Source organism: Ambystoma mexicanum, chromosome 5p (genome assembly GCF_040938575.1).
Source record: "Ambystoma mexicanum isolate Mex_15411 chromosome 5p, UKY_AmexF1_1, whole genome shotgun sequence".
NCBI lineage: Eukaryota > Metazoa > Chordata > Amphibia > Caudata > Ambystomatidae > Ambystoma > Ambystoma mexicanum.
In genome coordinates this window covers 1,028,398,870-1,028,413,550 of record NC_090930.1, presented here as the reverse complement: position 1 = coordinate 1,028,413,550, position 14,681 = coordinate 1,028,398,870, and the positions used below count along the sequence as shown (strand labels likewise).

General features: G+C 44.3%; 1 protein-coding gene across 1 annotated transcript in view; it reads left to right on the top strand.

Moving 5' to 3' along the window:
* RIPK1 (receptor interacting serine/threonine kinase 1) overlaps positions 1-14,681 on the top strand; it is an 840,028-nt gene that overhangs the window by 320,022 nt on the left and 505,325 nt on the right. Inside the window, exon 5 of the mRNA XM_069613515.1 lies at positions 7,583-7,817. Coding sequence (XP_069469616.1) covers positions 7,583-7,817 — 235 coding nt within the window. The remainder of the gene's footprint in view (positions 1-7,582; positions 7,818-14,681) is intronic.

Below are 14,681 nucleotides of genomic sequence, written 5' to 3'. Positions count from 1 at the left end.
ACGAAAGACAGATCAGAAACGAAACTGATACTGGTTTTTTCTTTACCGAGGATTCCCAGCCTGACGACGGGGAATATTCATGAGCATGTGAATCCATGCCAGACCCATGCTGGAGAACAACAGTTACAGGTAAGTAACTTGTTCCTTATCCTCACCAACTTTAAATCTTTCATGTCACCTTCCTCCAGGTCCTTTTCCTGATCTGCGCACTGCCACCTTCCAGTCTCAGTGAGTTTAACTGCTACCTTGATCATTGGATCAGCTCGGCTTCTGTCCACAAACATCTCTTTAGTTATTGCCACAGGCAATGCATTCAATGATATGTACGAAATGTACTCTTCCGCCTCATTCTCCATCGCGGCCTCCGCCTTGCCTGCCGGATGCCTTGATAAATAATCAGCTGGATTCGCATCCTTCCCTGGTCGGTGTATAATCTTGTAGTTATATTCTTTCAGTCTCATGTCCCAGTGCTCGATTTTCGGGGGCATTTTGATCCTAGGATTTCCGAATATTGAAATCAATGCCTGATGGTCCGTCACCAATACGAAGGGTTTTCCTATTATAAAATGATTGAATTTCCCGCACGCCCATACAGCGGCAAGACTCTCCCTTTCCGCCTGTGAGTAAGCCCGCTCAATGTCACTTAAGGCCCTGCTTGCATAAGCAATGATTTTCATTTTCTTGTTCTCCAACTTCTCATTGGGATCGGTTTGTGCCAGAATTGCACCCAGTCCCACTGGGCTGGCATCAGCAATCACCTCAGTGTCCCACTCCTGGTTGAAATATGCCAGCTGTCTGTCATTTGCTAATTCATCCTTTATCCTTCTAAAATTGTCTTCACATTTTTCAGTCCATGCATATTCTACTTCCTTCTTTAATAGATTCCTTAAAGGTTCCGTCAGCGTGGCATACTCTGGCATGTATCTTGCACAATACCCTGCCATACCAAGGAAAGATCTTAGTTCAGTCACATCTCTCTGGGCTTGTAGTCCCAATATCATTCTCACTTTCTCTGGATCCACTCTCATACAATCCTCCGAGAATATGTGCCCAAAGAATTTCAGGCTTTGTTTGTTTATCTCACATTTCTGTGTCTTCAAGGTCAATCCACTTTGCTGTAGCAACTCACACACTTGTCTCAATGCCTTATCATGTTGAGCTTGATCATTTCCATACACAAGAATGTCATCACTGTAGTTGAATGCATTACGTACTGGCGCTATTACTTTCCTGATGGATTCTTGGAAAATTTCAGCAGCTGAAGAGATCCCGAAACTCAGTCTTTTGTATCTATATAACCCTTTATGAGTGCTGAAAGTGGTTATTGGTCGCGATGCTTGGTCAATCACCAACTGGTGGTATCCCTGATTTAGATCCAGCTTGCTGAATCTCTTGGCCATATTCAAACGAATGATCATGTCTTCTATATTTGGACCTGGATGTCTCTCCCTCAATATGGCTGTGTTCGGTATTCTCATATCCACACAGAGCCGAAGTCGCCCATCAGCTTTGGGAACCACCATGAGTGGAGAGACCCATGGTGTCGGCCCATTTTCCACTCTTTCAATTATGTCATTGTTTCTCAATTGTTCAAGCTCTTGTGACACTTGTTTCTACAGATGAAAACCCACACCCCTTGGATGTTGCGGGACAGGCTGGACCGACCCATCAATATGCAGATGCACCTCATCTGATTTCAATTTGCCAATCCCGTGAAACAGCTTAGGGAATTCTATCTTCAGCCGCTCCAAACTCACTTCTTCCTCCAGCATAGATCGTATCACTTGTGACTCAGATGGGGTTCCTCGTATCTTCTCAGGCTGATTGCATCTCACGTCAATGAGGCCCAGATTAGTTGCGGTTCTGCAGCTGATGAGGCATCTTCCAACCACTGGGCTCTTGATGACATGTATTTTAGTTGTAACACATCTGCCCATATGAATCAGGTTACAATGAAACAGTCCTACGTTTAACAGGGGTTGTTCCGCCCCCCATTGAAAAATCGTAGCCTTTGAGATCCGTAGAGGGTATTGTTTCCCCACCCTTCCATATGCTTCCTCACTCATGACATTGACTGTAGCTCCCGTATCCACAAGGAATGGTATATCCTCTCCATTTAAGTTTACTATTACTCTTATGGCGTTTTTATCACTCTCATGCCTACTTATCAGCCTCACATACTCTCTGCTGTACCGATCATATTCATAGTTCCTCTGATCATTCATCGGGTCCATTTCCTCTTCATATGACATGGTCTGTACCGATGGATTTTCATAGGGGTCATCATATCTCATCATCTCTTGAGTCTGTGAGCCATTGACAGTTACTGTTCCTTGCCCTGGATCGTGCATTGTCTGATTGGTTCTCACAATCTGCAACTCATCCATGGCTCGCACAAATCCATTCTGAGCAGAGTGTGAACTTGAACTTGCCCTCGCCCCAAGTCGCCCTTCAACATTCCTTTGAACATTGTATCTTCTATTTGTTACGACCTGGGAATTATTATTCGTTAACGGCATGGTCATCCTCTCTCTACACATCGTTTGGAAGTGGTTCTCCTGTCCACACCTCAGGCATAGCTGGCCCATCGCAGGACAGGGCTCCTTGTGAGGAAATTCGAAGCCACAGCGATAGCACTGTCTCTCGTTGCTGCCTCTGCGCATCACGTTAGGCGATCCCACTCCTGGATGTCTTCTCTGACATTGGCTGTTCTTGTTCATAACAGCCACAGTTTCAATATTTTTGGGGTTTTCCAGTGACCCCCAATCCTGGTGATTTTGCTTGCAAGCAAAGAGCATTTTGGCAACATAGGAATGGCCACATAATTGTATATTAACTTTGCCAGAGAGCAGCTGTGTCTTGTTCCGGCCCATCCTGAGTGTGCAATCACTTAGCATGTGCTCCAAGAAAGGGTATCCTCCATTCTGCTTAGCTCTCCAGAGAGCCACTTCATGCTTCCAAATATATGGCCTTCAAATAATTATTTTGTAAAAGAACTCTTGCTCCCAGTTTTTGCAGCCCTGTATTTGTATTGATTGGAGAACAAGGGAACAAGGGATTATTTCAAATAGAAATTACTTTCAAAGTAGGTAGTAAAAGAGTGGAAGTAGTCCTTGGGTAAGGTGCCTTTACAAAAGGGCATTGTTGCATTGAATGAACTGAGTGGAGAAGGGGTAAAAGGGTGGAACATACACAAAGGACAGGGGCTGGAGGGACATACCATATTTAGAACTTTGGGAGCCTGAGGCTTTTATTTACATATTGCATAGGATATTTGCAGCTTCCCAGGACTGATTTCAATGGCACCATAAGCATATTTGTCCTGGAATCCTGGCTGACATTTGACTTATGTGAAGCTAAAATGGCTTAACTTGCCTACTTGATTCATTTATTTCGGGGGTGTTGGGGAGCCCTCAAAGCTGCCAGTGCAGGGAGACTGTTTCTCCCATCCATGTTTTCCTGCATTTCTATTTTGTAACGCACATCACCTTAAGTGAGGTGTTACAGGGGAACTGCAAACAGGATTCTATGAGATGAGTAATCTATTTTATGATGTTAGTATAGCACATGCTACCGAGGCTGCATCAGGGCACTTATAATTGAGAATAGGGGATACAATGCTTGGACCACAGGGCACCCAACAAGGACATTCCATACAGACTTATTAGGAGGCTTCACATTTCATTCCTTATGTTATAGTCACTGTGCTGAGAAGTCCTGCCTGGGAACGTGAGCCAAAGCAGCTAAATGGGGAAATAAAGTGGCTGTTCAGAGTGACATAACCAGCGCAGGACACCAACTTACAGCTGCACACTTCACGTCTGAGATCAGAGCAAGGTTTTTGGCCTACATAGTCCAGTGAGCCAAGCACTGGCTGCTGAGATGAGTGTAAAGTGGCATTAATGCAGCCCTATTCAGCCTTTCCGGATTCCAAAGTTAAGAGAACCAATAAATCGGCTAATATTATCAAATGTTATTTATACGACTACAATGGAAGTAGACCATCAACTTCCTAGCCGAACTAATCGCCAGCCCCACCTCCTAGCCATTCTGCAGACAGCACTACTATTAGGGAACTAGCCCTGTGGAAGGGTGCCAAAAAGCCAATTTAGGTGATGAGCAAGAGCTTTTCACACGTGGTGTTACCAAACTCTCATGGTAGCATAAGCAGAGCAATGAAGCAGAGATCAGGGGTTTGGTGTGAAAATGCAGTTAACAGTACTTCGAGACAGTCGAGTTATAGCGGTCCACACAGAATACACAAATATACCGTTTATTAGGCCCAAACACAACTAAATAAATATCTATCAAAACAGTCAGTAATCTCAGAGGGAGACTACACAACACTTTACAATTAAAATAAATATTAGCAATTCACCAAAGCAATACTGTGCAAGTAAAGGGGGGGCAGAGGACAGAAAAGCTGTTAAAACAGATACAATACATCCCCCTTTAAAGTCATAAAGATGGCACAAGACCACAGTAGTTCTTTCCTAGCTGGTGAGGAAATCCAACGTTTGAAAGAATTCAAGTCACAGGTAAGTATTGGGTGTGGAAGGGGATTAAGTGTCAAAGTTCCCCTGCACAAGTTCTGGACTCAGTGAACAGGTTGGTACAAATGTTGTTCAAAAGCTCACTTTTGTGAAAGTGGGTTTGTGACAGCAGTAAAGGTACGCTCTATGTCACAACTCCCCCACCAAATGCCAGCGATGGGTACTACGAGTGAGTGGATTTTACGCTCATGCAATCCCCAACATGCGAGAAGGCACAAAAGAGTGGTATATAAACTTGCACCCTCAACTCTGATTGGCACAGTAACCACGACGGGGTATATGGAATCTCTGGGGCCACTTCCATCGTTGGTCCCATTAGTGGAGGTCAGGGGTGGCAGGCGCACTGACTTAAGTCTGTCAGGTTTAGGTCCAGCTGGGTGGCGGTTCTGATCTGTAGAGCATAAACGGTCCCAGGAGAGTTGCAGCAGGGCAGGCAAGACGACCTTCGCCAGTCAGCACTGCGACTCCCACACTGAGGAGGACCCCCAGCACACAGATGACCCTTCCAAAGCCCACCAACGGCAGGACACATGACTTCCCGATTGCATCAGACTAAGGGACGAATGCCCAGATGACGTTTTATTCCTGGTCAGAGGCGAGAAAGCAGGGGATGCCCGGTGGTTCACTTTGGCAATGCTGAAAGCTTCTTCTGCAGTTAATTTGGTCTTCAGTGCTGATCTTCTGGTCTTTGGATTCTTGCCTTCAGTGAGCAGCCTCCAGAACAGACCCTCTCTTATCTAGAATTTGGACTAGGGAATAACCACAGCCTAAGGCAATGCTGCGCCATTCAAAAGGGGAAGTGCTGTCCAAACCTGGACAGGACTACGCCCACAACTGCCCAGCAGCAGACATCCCCTGGGAGAACACTGAATGGGAAACATACAATCCCAATCCAAGTCCAGTCACACAAAACACAGACCGAAGTCCTGAGCAGGACCCCGCAAAAGTGCATGCCTTTATTTGAATTTCCTGGCCAGAGAGGGTCGGAAGACGGCCAAGAAGCAAGATGAACGAAGCACGGGTCTTAAACCATGAGGGGCAGCCATTATACAGTACTAACAATGATGGCATTGCAGTGAAGAAAAAGTATAGGGTAGTGCACTGGACACCAGGCTGTCCTAGACACACCCCAAAAGCATAAATACAATGTTGCCAGACATAAGCAAAGAGGGATCCACCCCTAAGACTCTCGAAAGAGGGGGTGCAGGCTTGACTGCTGCAGTCCAAAATGGCATGAAATAACAGTAAATGTGTGCTATGCTATTAGGGTTACCTTTGCGTTTGAATTTCAGCTCAGTGCTTTTAGCAGGATCGAAACCTTCCGGTAGCGCTGCCTTGCAGAATCATGACCTTCCTTGAAATGAATGTTTGTGATGGACAAAGCGGTGGTGCTTTATCAGAAAGGGCCTGTGTTTTGCTATTGAAGGATTGTGGTTGGAGCTAATGCCCAGGACAATGCTGGCGTTTGGCCTCAGCTTTTGGGCAGTCCTGGAAGAAGTTGCAGAAATCAAGCAGAGAGACCAAGGGACAGGATTGCCTGAGTAGTAAGGGACACTGAAGACACCCGCTTGTGCTCCACCAGTGTCCCCTCAGCAACTGGAGAGACCTCTTGAAACCACCTGCACGTAGTTGTGTTATCTCAAGAAGAACGACTTGGCATCATGGAGCCTTTGATGAAGTCCCTCGCAGATCGGGAATTGCAATGCCACAAAATCCTTGCCAATCACGCACCGCGGGCACAACTATCAGACTGTCCCAAAGTGAACAGAACCAAAGTTACAAAGAAGCAATACAAGATGACGAAAGATTGCAGCAGGCAAAAAAAATCCAGAAACTTACATGTTATCGAGTTTATTTAATAGTGCCGCCTGAGCATTGCAAAAGTATTGCTTCTCTTATACCTCAAAAGTAGATATTTAGTAATCGTATGCTACATTTTTTAGTATCGTCCTTAAGGTTGAAGACCATCAAACCCCTTTCCTTCTTTCACAAGACTTGTCTATCTGTGGTCCTCTGAGCCTAGAAATAAAAGGAAGTGGCTTGAATCCCCACCAGGAAGGCTAATGAGTAGCACCATGTGTCGTTTTTTAGATGTCCCTCCATCACTTTTTCTATGTGAAAAATAAGATAATTGTGCAAAATGTGTGCTAATTATGCAAAGCCGTGCAAAACATCAGCTCATTGCGAACAAAAAGCATGAGATTACAACTGTTATGTCGTCCATTTTCTAGTTTGCACAATGTGACCCCTCTTTTCGCTTTTTGGCTGTTTTGCATCTATTGTGTTTTAGTTTGTTTTTTGTATGTACTTTGCAAATGGCAGGAAGAATAGCACACACATATATTTTCTTAAACTCTCTTCAAGCTTCTGAATGTATTTAAAATAATAGATCATAGAGTTGGTGAATTACAAATACAATAACACATACATCTGAAGGTTGTTTCTAAATCTTACAGTGTACCTATCTTGTCCTTGTGGCATTCTTTACAAACAAACTGTTTAAGAGGCCTGCTCTAAAAATTATTCATGCTGCTTGATTTTCTGGAAGTGGGCCAGATGTGGCTGGTGGAAAGTTCAGAGGTTTTTGTGAAAGGGTGAGCACACATAGCAATGCTTTCAGGAAACAAATGCCCAATGCATATGATTAAGACGTGTTTGGTTCTAACTTCTAATGGCACGAATGCCACTCCTTTGAGTAGCCTTTCTTTCTTTCTTTCTTTCTCTGTCTCTTTCTTTCTCTCTCTCTCTCCCTCATTCTCTTTATTTCTCTCTTTCATAAAATGTTATCCCAGGAAAGTGATTCTTTGGTCCCATCACTCTTAGCTTCCTGGGTAGATTCTGTGCAATAGGATGATACTTTTACATACTGTTTTTGTAGAGTGTGATGAGCTATACCAGTGACTTCGTTAATGCACAAATGGGCAGAACAATTACACTGTGAACTCCTTAAAGCAGTTCCTGATGTGGCACTTCTGTTTTGGCGCACTGTTTTGGCAGACCTTCATTGTAAGCATGTCTTTTCTTTGTAGATTGCAGATCTAGGGGTTGCTTCTTTTAAAGCTTGGAGTAAGTTGACCAAAGAAGAAACAAATCGACAGAGAAAATTGAAGAATGTCACAGGCCCAAAGACCAATGCTGGAACTCTCTTCTACATGGCTCCAGAGCACCTCAATTCAGTCAATGCAAAGCCAACTGAAAAGTCGGATGTTTACAGCTTTGGCATAGTGCTCTGGGCAATCATGGCCGACAGAGAACCATATGAAAGTAAGACCTCCATCGTCCTCATTCTCTTGTGTCTGTTTGCATTGGGGAAGTCATTGTTGGCCTAATGACTAGTAAAGTCTAGTCGGGTGTACAGAATGTGTGTTCATAAAGTTGGCATACCATAACTTTCAGTGAATGTGTTGGGCAATTTTGAAATATTGGTTATTGAGTCAGCAAGGCAAGCACTAATAACTACTAAATGCCAGTCACAAAGTTAACGCAAAGGCCCATTATGAAAGTTCCATGTTTTTTACTGAGAAATGTTTCACTGCAATTTCTTTTTACCACTTCTCCCCTGAAAAATATGGGGGTAGACACACCTAACGCCACACCTCCACCACCTTCTCTCTCTCGCTCTCTCTCCGTCTCTCTCTCTCTCTCTCTCGATCCAACATTGCCTCACCTAAAACTACCATCTACTTTTTGCCGGAAGAAAGCAATATAAATGTATGGTATAAAAAGGTCTGTGAATTTTTGTCGCTAACAAGAAGTGTGAACTGCACCCTTTTTACTTGGCTCGGCATATGTTAGAATAGGGGCATGGTATATTTTGCAACTTGTTCATTGAATAAACATTTTAATTTTGGATTGTGGAGTTTAGCACCGCTCTGCGCCTGTATGTGCACCAGAAGCTGAAGTCTGACTTTGTCATGAAACCTACACGCCAAGAGCACTGCTGCACCTTTGCCATGAGCTGGAAAACTTATCCCATTGTAATGAACATCTTTCTCATATAATTCTGGATTTTCTCACTAAAGGACCTAATTAATTGCATGTACATAAGGATAAACGTACCATTGGGTGAGCATGTATGTTGTGTATCACTGCCAAATTCTTCTAACAGATTTCACAAGGCAAATTTCCCTCAGCCTTTGGTTTTGTGATGGCAAAGAGATGAGCTTTGCAATGGAAAAATGCTTCGTAACTAAGTAACTAAGGGCTTAGTCCACCAGAACATGACCTCTGTCTACACGCCTTAGCTCGCCATACTACCTGGTGACTCAAAAGGTTGCTAGTTAGATTTTATTTTTAAACAAATGGTGGTTGGAATAAGCACTTAATAGCAGTAGGGAAAGCAACCAAGGAAGTGTTCATGTCAGCATCTCAGCACCTAAGCTTTTGAAAGCATTGAGCGTCAGGACGAGGAGACACTACTTTCATGCTACTGTCGTCAGCTGTGTGCATTTTAACTGTCACCGTAGCGAAGTGGCAGTCAAGACAGTCTGGGCTGCCCATAATGCCTTTCTACCTGCCTGCTTGGTGATTTTGAAATATGCACCACTTTAGGGTGTTGTGGAGTATGGTTGATACTGTGAGCAGCACAGTGGGGTGGCTCACTTGTGTGTTTCAGTCTCCTTTAGTCTGCGCTAGCAGTGAATTGGACTTGGAGCAGATGACTCAGAGGCGCGGGACGGGGCGGGGGCCTGGAATGTTCTTATCTCCTAAAGGAACTCCATGAAATTTTTAGTTTTCTGTGAGTTAAACATCTAAGTCAATATCACAAATGTGCAGAGTGTTTATTCAAGACCTGAACTTTAAATGAGCTAATGCTATTGTGTCCTTCTGCCCCCTCCGACCCCCACTCTGTTTTGGGCTGGGTTCCTCGACTGTTTGTATCACACTTGCTACAACCGTGGGCTTTTCGTAGGCTGAGCGTTTAAGTGTTTATTACTACCAGTGTTCCGACTGTTGGGTGACCACTACGTTATGTACCACTGTGTTATGCATGAGTAGTGTTTAATCTTGCACTTGTGAACATTTTGATAAAAATACATTGGAAAACACATGTGCTCCATATACACATTTGCCTCTGCTGACCGCACTCAGGATGATGTTGCTTCTCCTCAATATACAACCTTTGTAGCACTAACGGGGGTAATTACTTACCCAGGCCTTCCGTCGAGGCAGGTCCTTTGTTGTATGCTCAGGAAAACCTCAAAGTGAAAACAATAAGAAGATTGGGAAATCTCTATGAGGAACTTCTTGTGATTGTGGATAAATCTGTTAATTCTCTGTTCTCACATGGGGGAAATGTATTACTTATTTCCCACTAAACAAAGATAAAAGAATCTGTAGACCTTGCTATAGTTAATAATGTATCACCTGATCACCTATTTAAAGATGGGCACAGCATTAAGATACAAAATGATCTGGGTAATAAGACTAAATAACATGATTGAAGACATCTTTTTTAAAAAAATTAAATTGGCATGATCCGGGAATGATAAGGCAAGGGCTTCAAAATGCTTTAAATTTTCAACCAAATGCCTGTTACAGATTATGAAGCAGACCTAGCCCGGAGTTGTAGATTATCTGGAGCAATTACGACAAAATCAATTATCTTCAACTGCGTCCACATCAAGTTCTCCAGTCTGTGATTCGACTTTGGAACAATCTCAGAGGAAGTGAAATTGCATACTGTTCTATTGAGTGAAATCAAATGCAAGTGAGTGGCATCTAAGATCTTGACTTCTGCTCACAATTCTCCTCATTCATAGTGTTTTCAAGGAGGTTGATATTTATATACCGGATAAAAACTTCAGTGACAGTTGATACCCAGATGACTGGAACCCCTGGAATAATCGTTTTTCTTCATCACGCCATGCATGTAAGGATCATGCTATAGCTAATCTAGATAATATTACACATGATAATGGGGTGCTTCTTATTTCAGAGCAACATTTGAAAAGGCACTTTGTTATCGACATGGCTGTAGTAGATGCAGGTAATATTCCCCTGCCTCGGCATAGTAGTTCCATTTTGTTTTCAAGAAAACAATATCAAAGGTTACAAAAAAGTGTTGACAAAATGCAAAAAGTGAGAATAAAAAATCTAAAAGAAATACAACTTACAAAATCATAAGTAAGGCATCAAATGTCACTGACTCAAAATTGGGATTGTCTATATGAATACACAATATTGCGAGACGCAGTATCCCCTTCCCCTATAACCCCTTTACCCCAAACTACCAGGTAGGATATTTCAAACCTCAACCTTCCCCCCTTCACAACACAAACACTTTCTTACGGAGAGCTCACTATGAGAGAAAACGGACTATCACCCTAGCCGTATACCTGATATGTCCCAAAACAATGGTCACGCAGGTTCAGGCAATTACTGACCATCACACACACACACCTGACTTCCATTACACTTCCCCACACGGAGGCGGAGCACGAGAGCTCAATCTGAGCAAGGCAAAGCACACGAGGAAGCAGCAGTTCCGGAGATGTCAGTTTAACACGAGGAGTAAGACGACAAAACAGAAGGGGATCGCAAGGAGGGAAGTGCCCTTGAACTTTGCAATGAGGAACCTTTACTTTCACGTAGCCTCGAGAATAGAAAGCGTAAGACCAGGAAACAAGCCCGAAGAATCCTGCATTGTGTGTCAGAGGCACCTGGGGCTCTCATGCGTCAATGGTCAAGGTGGGGAGAATCGATTGACACTGTGGTACTGTCCTTGGCTCCTACAACAAAGGAGCACCAGTGAAATCAACACAGCCGGTGGGTCGGGGAGACTGATACCAGACTGCTTTGTGTTGAAGCCAAGGTTGCAAGTAGCAACATTGTATGATGAACGCTGAAGCGAACATTGTATGAAACGCATGTGATAACCACTGCGAATAAAACAGATGAGTGATTGAACTTTGAAACCGAGAGATGATGCCCTTCACAGAGTGGTCTGGCACCACGTGGGTGCTCATTTGAAAGTCTCTGTAGTGTGTCCAACTGAGAGTTAAGAAAGGTGAAAGATTGGCAAAGAACGATACATCGAAGTGGTCCTATGACAGGTCAAGCAAAATCCTGGGCACAATCGAAAGTCTTCGATGTTGATACTGCCAAGCAAGTTGATAACAAAATAGATACAGTCGGTCAGAGCCTGGCGTAGGGAGAGTGATTGAACATTGTGTTGAAACAGGTATGAGCCCGGATGAGGGGGATCCGGAGTGAATCGTGAATCACCCGAGAAACTGGATACGTGAAAATCTGACAAACATTGTATAAACGGGGATCTGAGCCCAGCTGAGGGGAATTCGGAGGTGGATAGTGAATCACCTGAGAAATTGAGTATGTCTGAAAACCGAAGAGGAAAATAACTTATTTGTTAGTCGCATCAGGCCTTCTGAAAGAAGAGACTTTGAAAGGCATAGAGACTTGGGCACAGAAAGCCCTGTTGCTAATGTTTGAACTGCACCATTGTGCTAGAGAAGCCAGAGACTGTGCTAAGCCTGAGCGTACCGCCTTGTCTCGTGCTGAAAATGTGGGAAAGGGAGGCCAAAGGCCTGAACATCCTGAAATTATTTCTCGAACACTTCCTTCTTTTTGCATAACATTGTTTCCCACACTATTTGTATTTAGAGGTAAGGATTGGCGATCAGTCTTTTAGTATAGGCCCTTTTATTTTGACCAGAGACCACTAGGACTGATTTATTATTATTTGATGGTCGTAGCTTGCTCCCATCTTTAGATTTAGTATTAGATAGGCGTTTTTCAAACCCATTTTGAAGTTCAATAAAAACCCTTGAACTGTGGTCACTTGTGTCTGTCTTAATGGTGATACCATGCCATCCTTACAGATGCCAGCTACTTCTATCTTAAAAGTTAACACCAATTTCATTGCTTATTCTGGATGCCAATATACTAATTAGTTAATATTGGAGGCGTGTCTCCGAGCATTAATACACACGGACCAAACAGTATTTATACCAAGTACACATGGGGCAGATAACTTATGTAAAACACTGAACCTAATGGCCCTCCCAGAGCAGAAGTTAGCAGACTAAGTTTTGCTAACCCTTGACACAGAACAGATGTTCGATAGGGTCAGTTGCCAATTCCTAAAAAAAGGTTCTACTCAAACTTGAGTTCGAGAAAAATTGGCCAGAGTGGCTCTAAAAATAAATTCTATTCCAACCCCACTGCAGGAGTAGTGGTAAATGGAGTTAAATCTATTAAAATCCCTTTATTGAGAGACACAAGAGAGGGTTGTCTCCTTTCTCTATTGCTATGCGCCATGGTGATGGAGATACTGGCCATACATTTGCGAGAAAGGGAAGACATAGAAGGGATTACAGATTTGGGATGCTAATACAAGCTAATGTGTTTTCCTGATGATGCCTTAAGGTACATAACCAATCCCACCTCCACGATTCCAGGAATTATGGAAGAACTTAAAGCGTATATGGCCAAAACTCAGGATTTAAAGTGAATTTCTCATAAGCAGTATTTTTCCATTAGATTAGACATCAGATCATACCAACAGATGTCTATAGGAACTCTGATTTGTGAAAGCGGAGAAGAGCATAAAATATCTGACAATAACTTTAAACAGCTGGATGGTGTCAACCAGGAAAACTTTCTCTCCTGGAAAAAAACAGAAAAGATATTTACAGATGCAGAAACATAAACATGTCTTTGTTGGCTAGGCTAAATTACATAAAAATTACTGTGCTGCTGAGATTACCTTTTTGTTCCAGATGTTGCCTATCCTGTGTCCACTAAACTTTTTTTTTAACACTTTTTTAAATTTTATTTTAGATCAACCAACACTCCAAACATTACAACCATTTAGGACATTTCACAATCAGTATAAAAAATTGATTGCACTTTACTGTCCTGCCCCCAACCCCCCATTAACTGGAGCCATTTCAGCAGTGTCATCCTCCTGAGCTTCCTCATGTATCTCTGACATCCTCCCCTCCATGTCCTCTGCTTTGCCCTCGGGCTGGTGGGGGTTTGCCATTGAGGCCACCAGTTGTCTCCAAGCCATCAGGGGGCCTACGTCCTCCTCCCCTCCCCTAGTGGCTGCTTCATATCAGGCCACTGAATCTGCCTCCGCCCACTTCAAGAGGTCCGCCCACCACATCTCCAGTCTGGGCCAGTGGGCCGCCTTCCAGCCCATAGCAATTCTGCGCTTAGCCAAAATATATGCCAGGTCCCTCATCTTACTAATGTGCTTTAGGTTCCGGGGCCTAGGGAAACTCCTGAGCATGCATGCCCACGCCGATCCGACATCAAGCACCACCCCCCTGCTAGCCAAGCTCGTTTTCAATTCTATACAAAATCTGCTCACTTCCGGGCAGGCCCAGAACATATGTAGCAGCCCAGCCTCCTCCTCCCCACACCTGGGACAATTCTGTGCAGTCGAACCCCCGAACCTAGCTATCCTGCGGGGGTCAGGTATTCCCTACGGGTGATGTATAACTGGATCTGGTGAAGTCTCGCACTCCGGGACACCTTCTTGTGGTACCTCTTGGCTCTATCCCATTGGCCATCCGTCATGGGTTCCCCCACCTCCTCCTCCCAGTCGTGTCTCAGCTGGAGCAGCTCCCTTCCCGCCTTGGAGCCCAGCAACTCATATATCCGGGATATTTCGTGCCCACCCTCCGAGATATCATACATCATTTCTAGGGTGGCGTCAGGTTGTTCTGCAAGTACTGTTTCAGGGCACCTCTCCCTCACTCGTTTCATAATTCTAGTGTGGGTTATGTGTTGGCCTTTATGCACCCCGGTCTCCTCCATCAAGCTCTGGAATCCCACTGCCTCCCCCTCCTGCCACATATCACCCAGGGTAGCCAGGCCCACCGGCTCCCAGTAGTTACGAACCCCCTTTATCAACTGGGAGTCCCCCCCACATAGCACTACCAGCGGAACCTGTTGAGAGAGTGGGTCCGGGTCACCCATTGTTCGCCGCGTTCTGCGCCAGACCTCCCAGCCGAGCACCAGCAACCTGCCCCTCCCCGCCACCTTCGCCCTAGGCAACCGTACTGTCTCTCTAAGGAAATACAGTGCCAGGTCTCCTCGCAGAAGCCTGGCTTCTGCCGACTCATTTTCTGACAACCACCTATCCACGAATAACAGCTG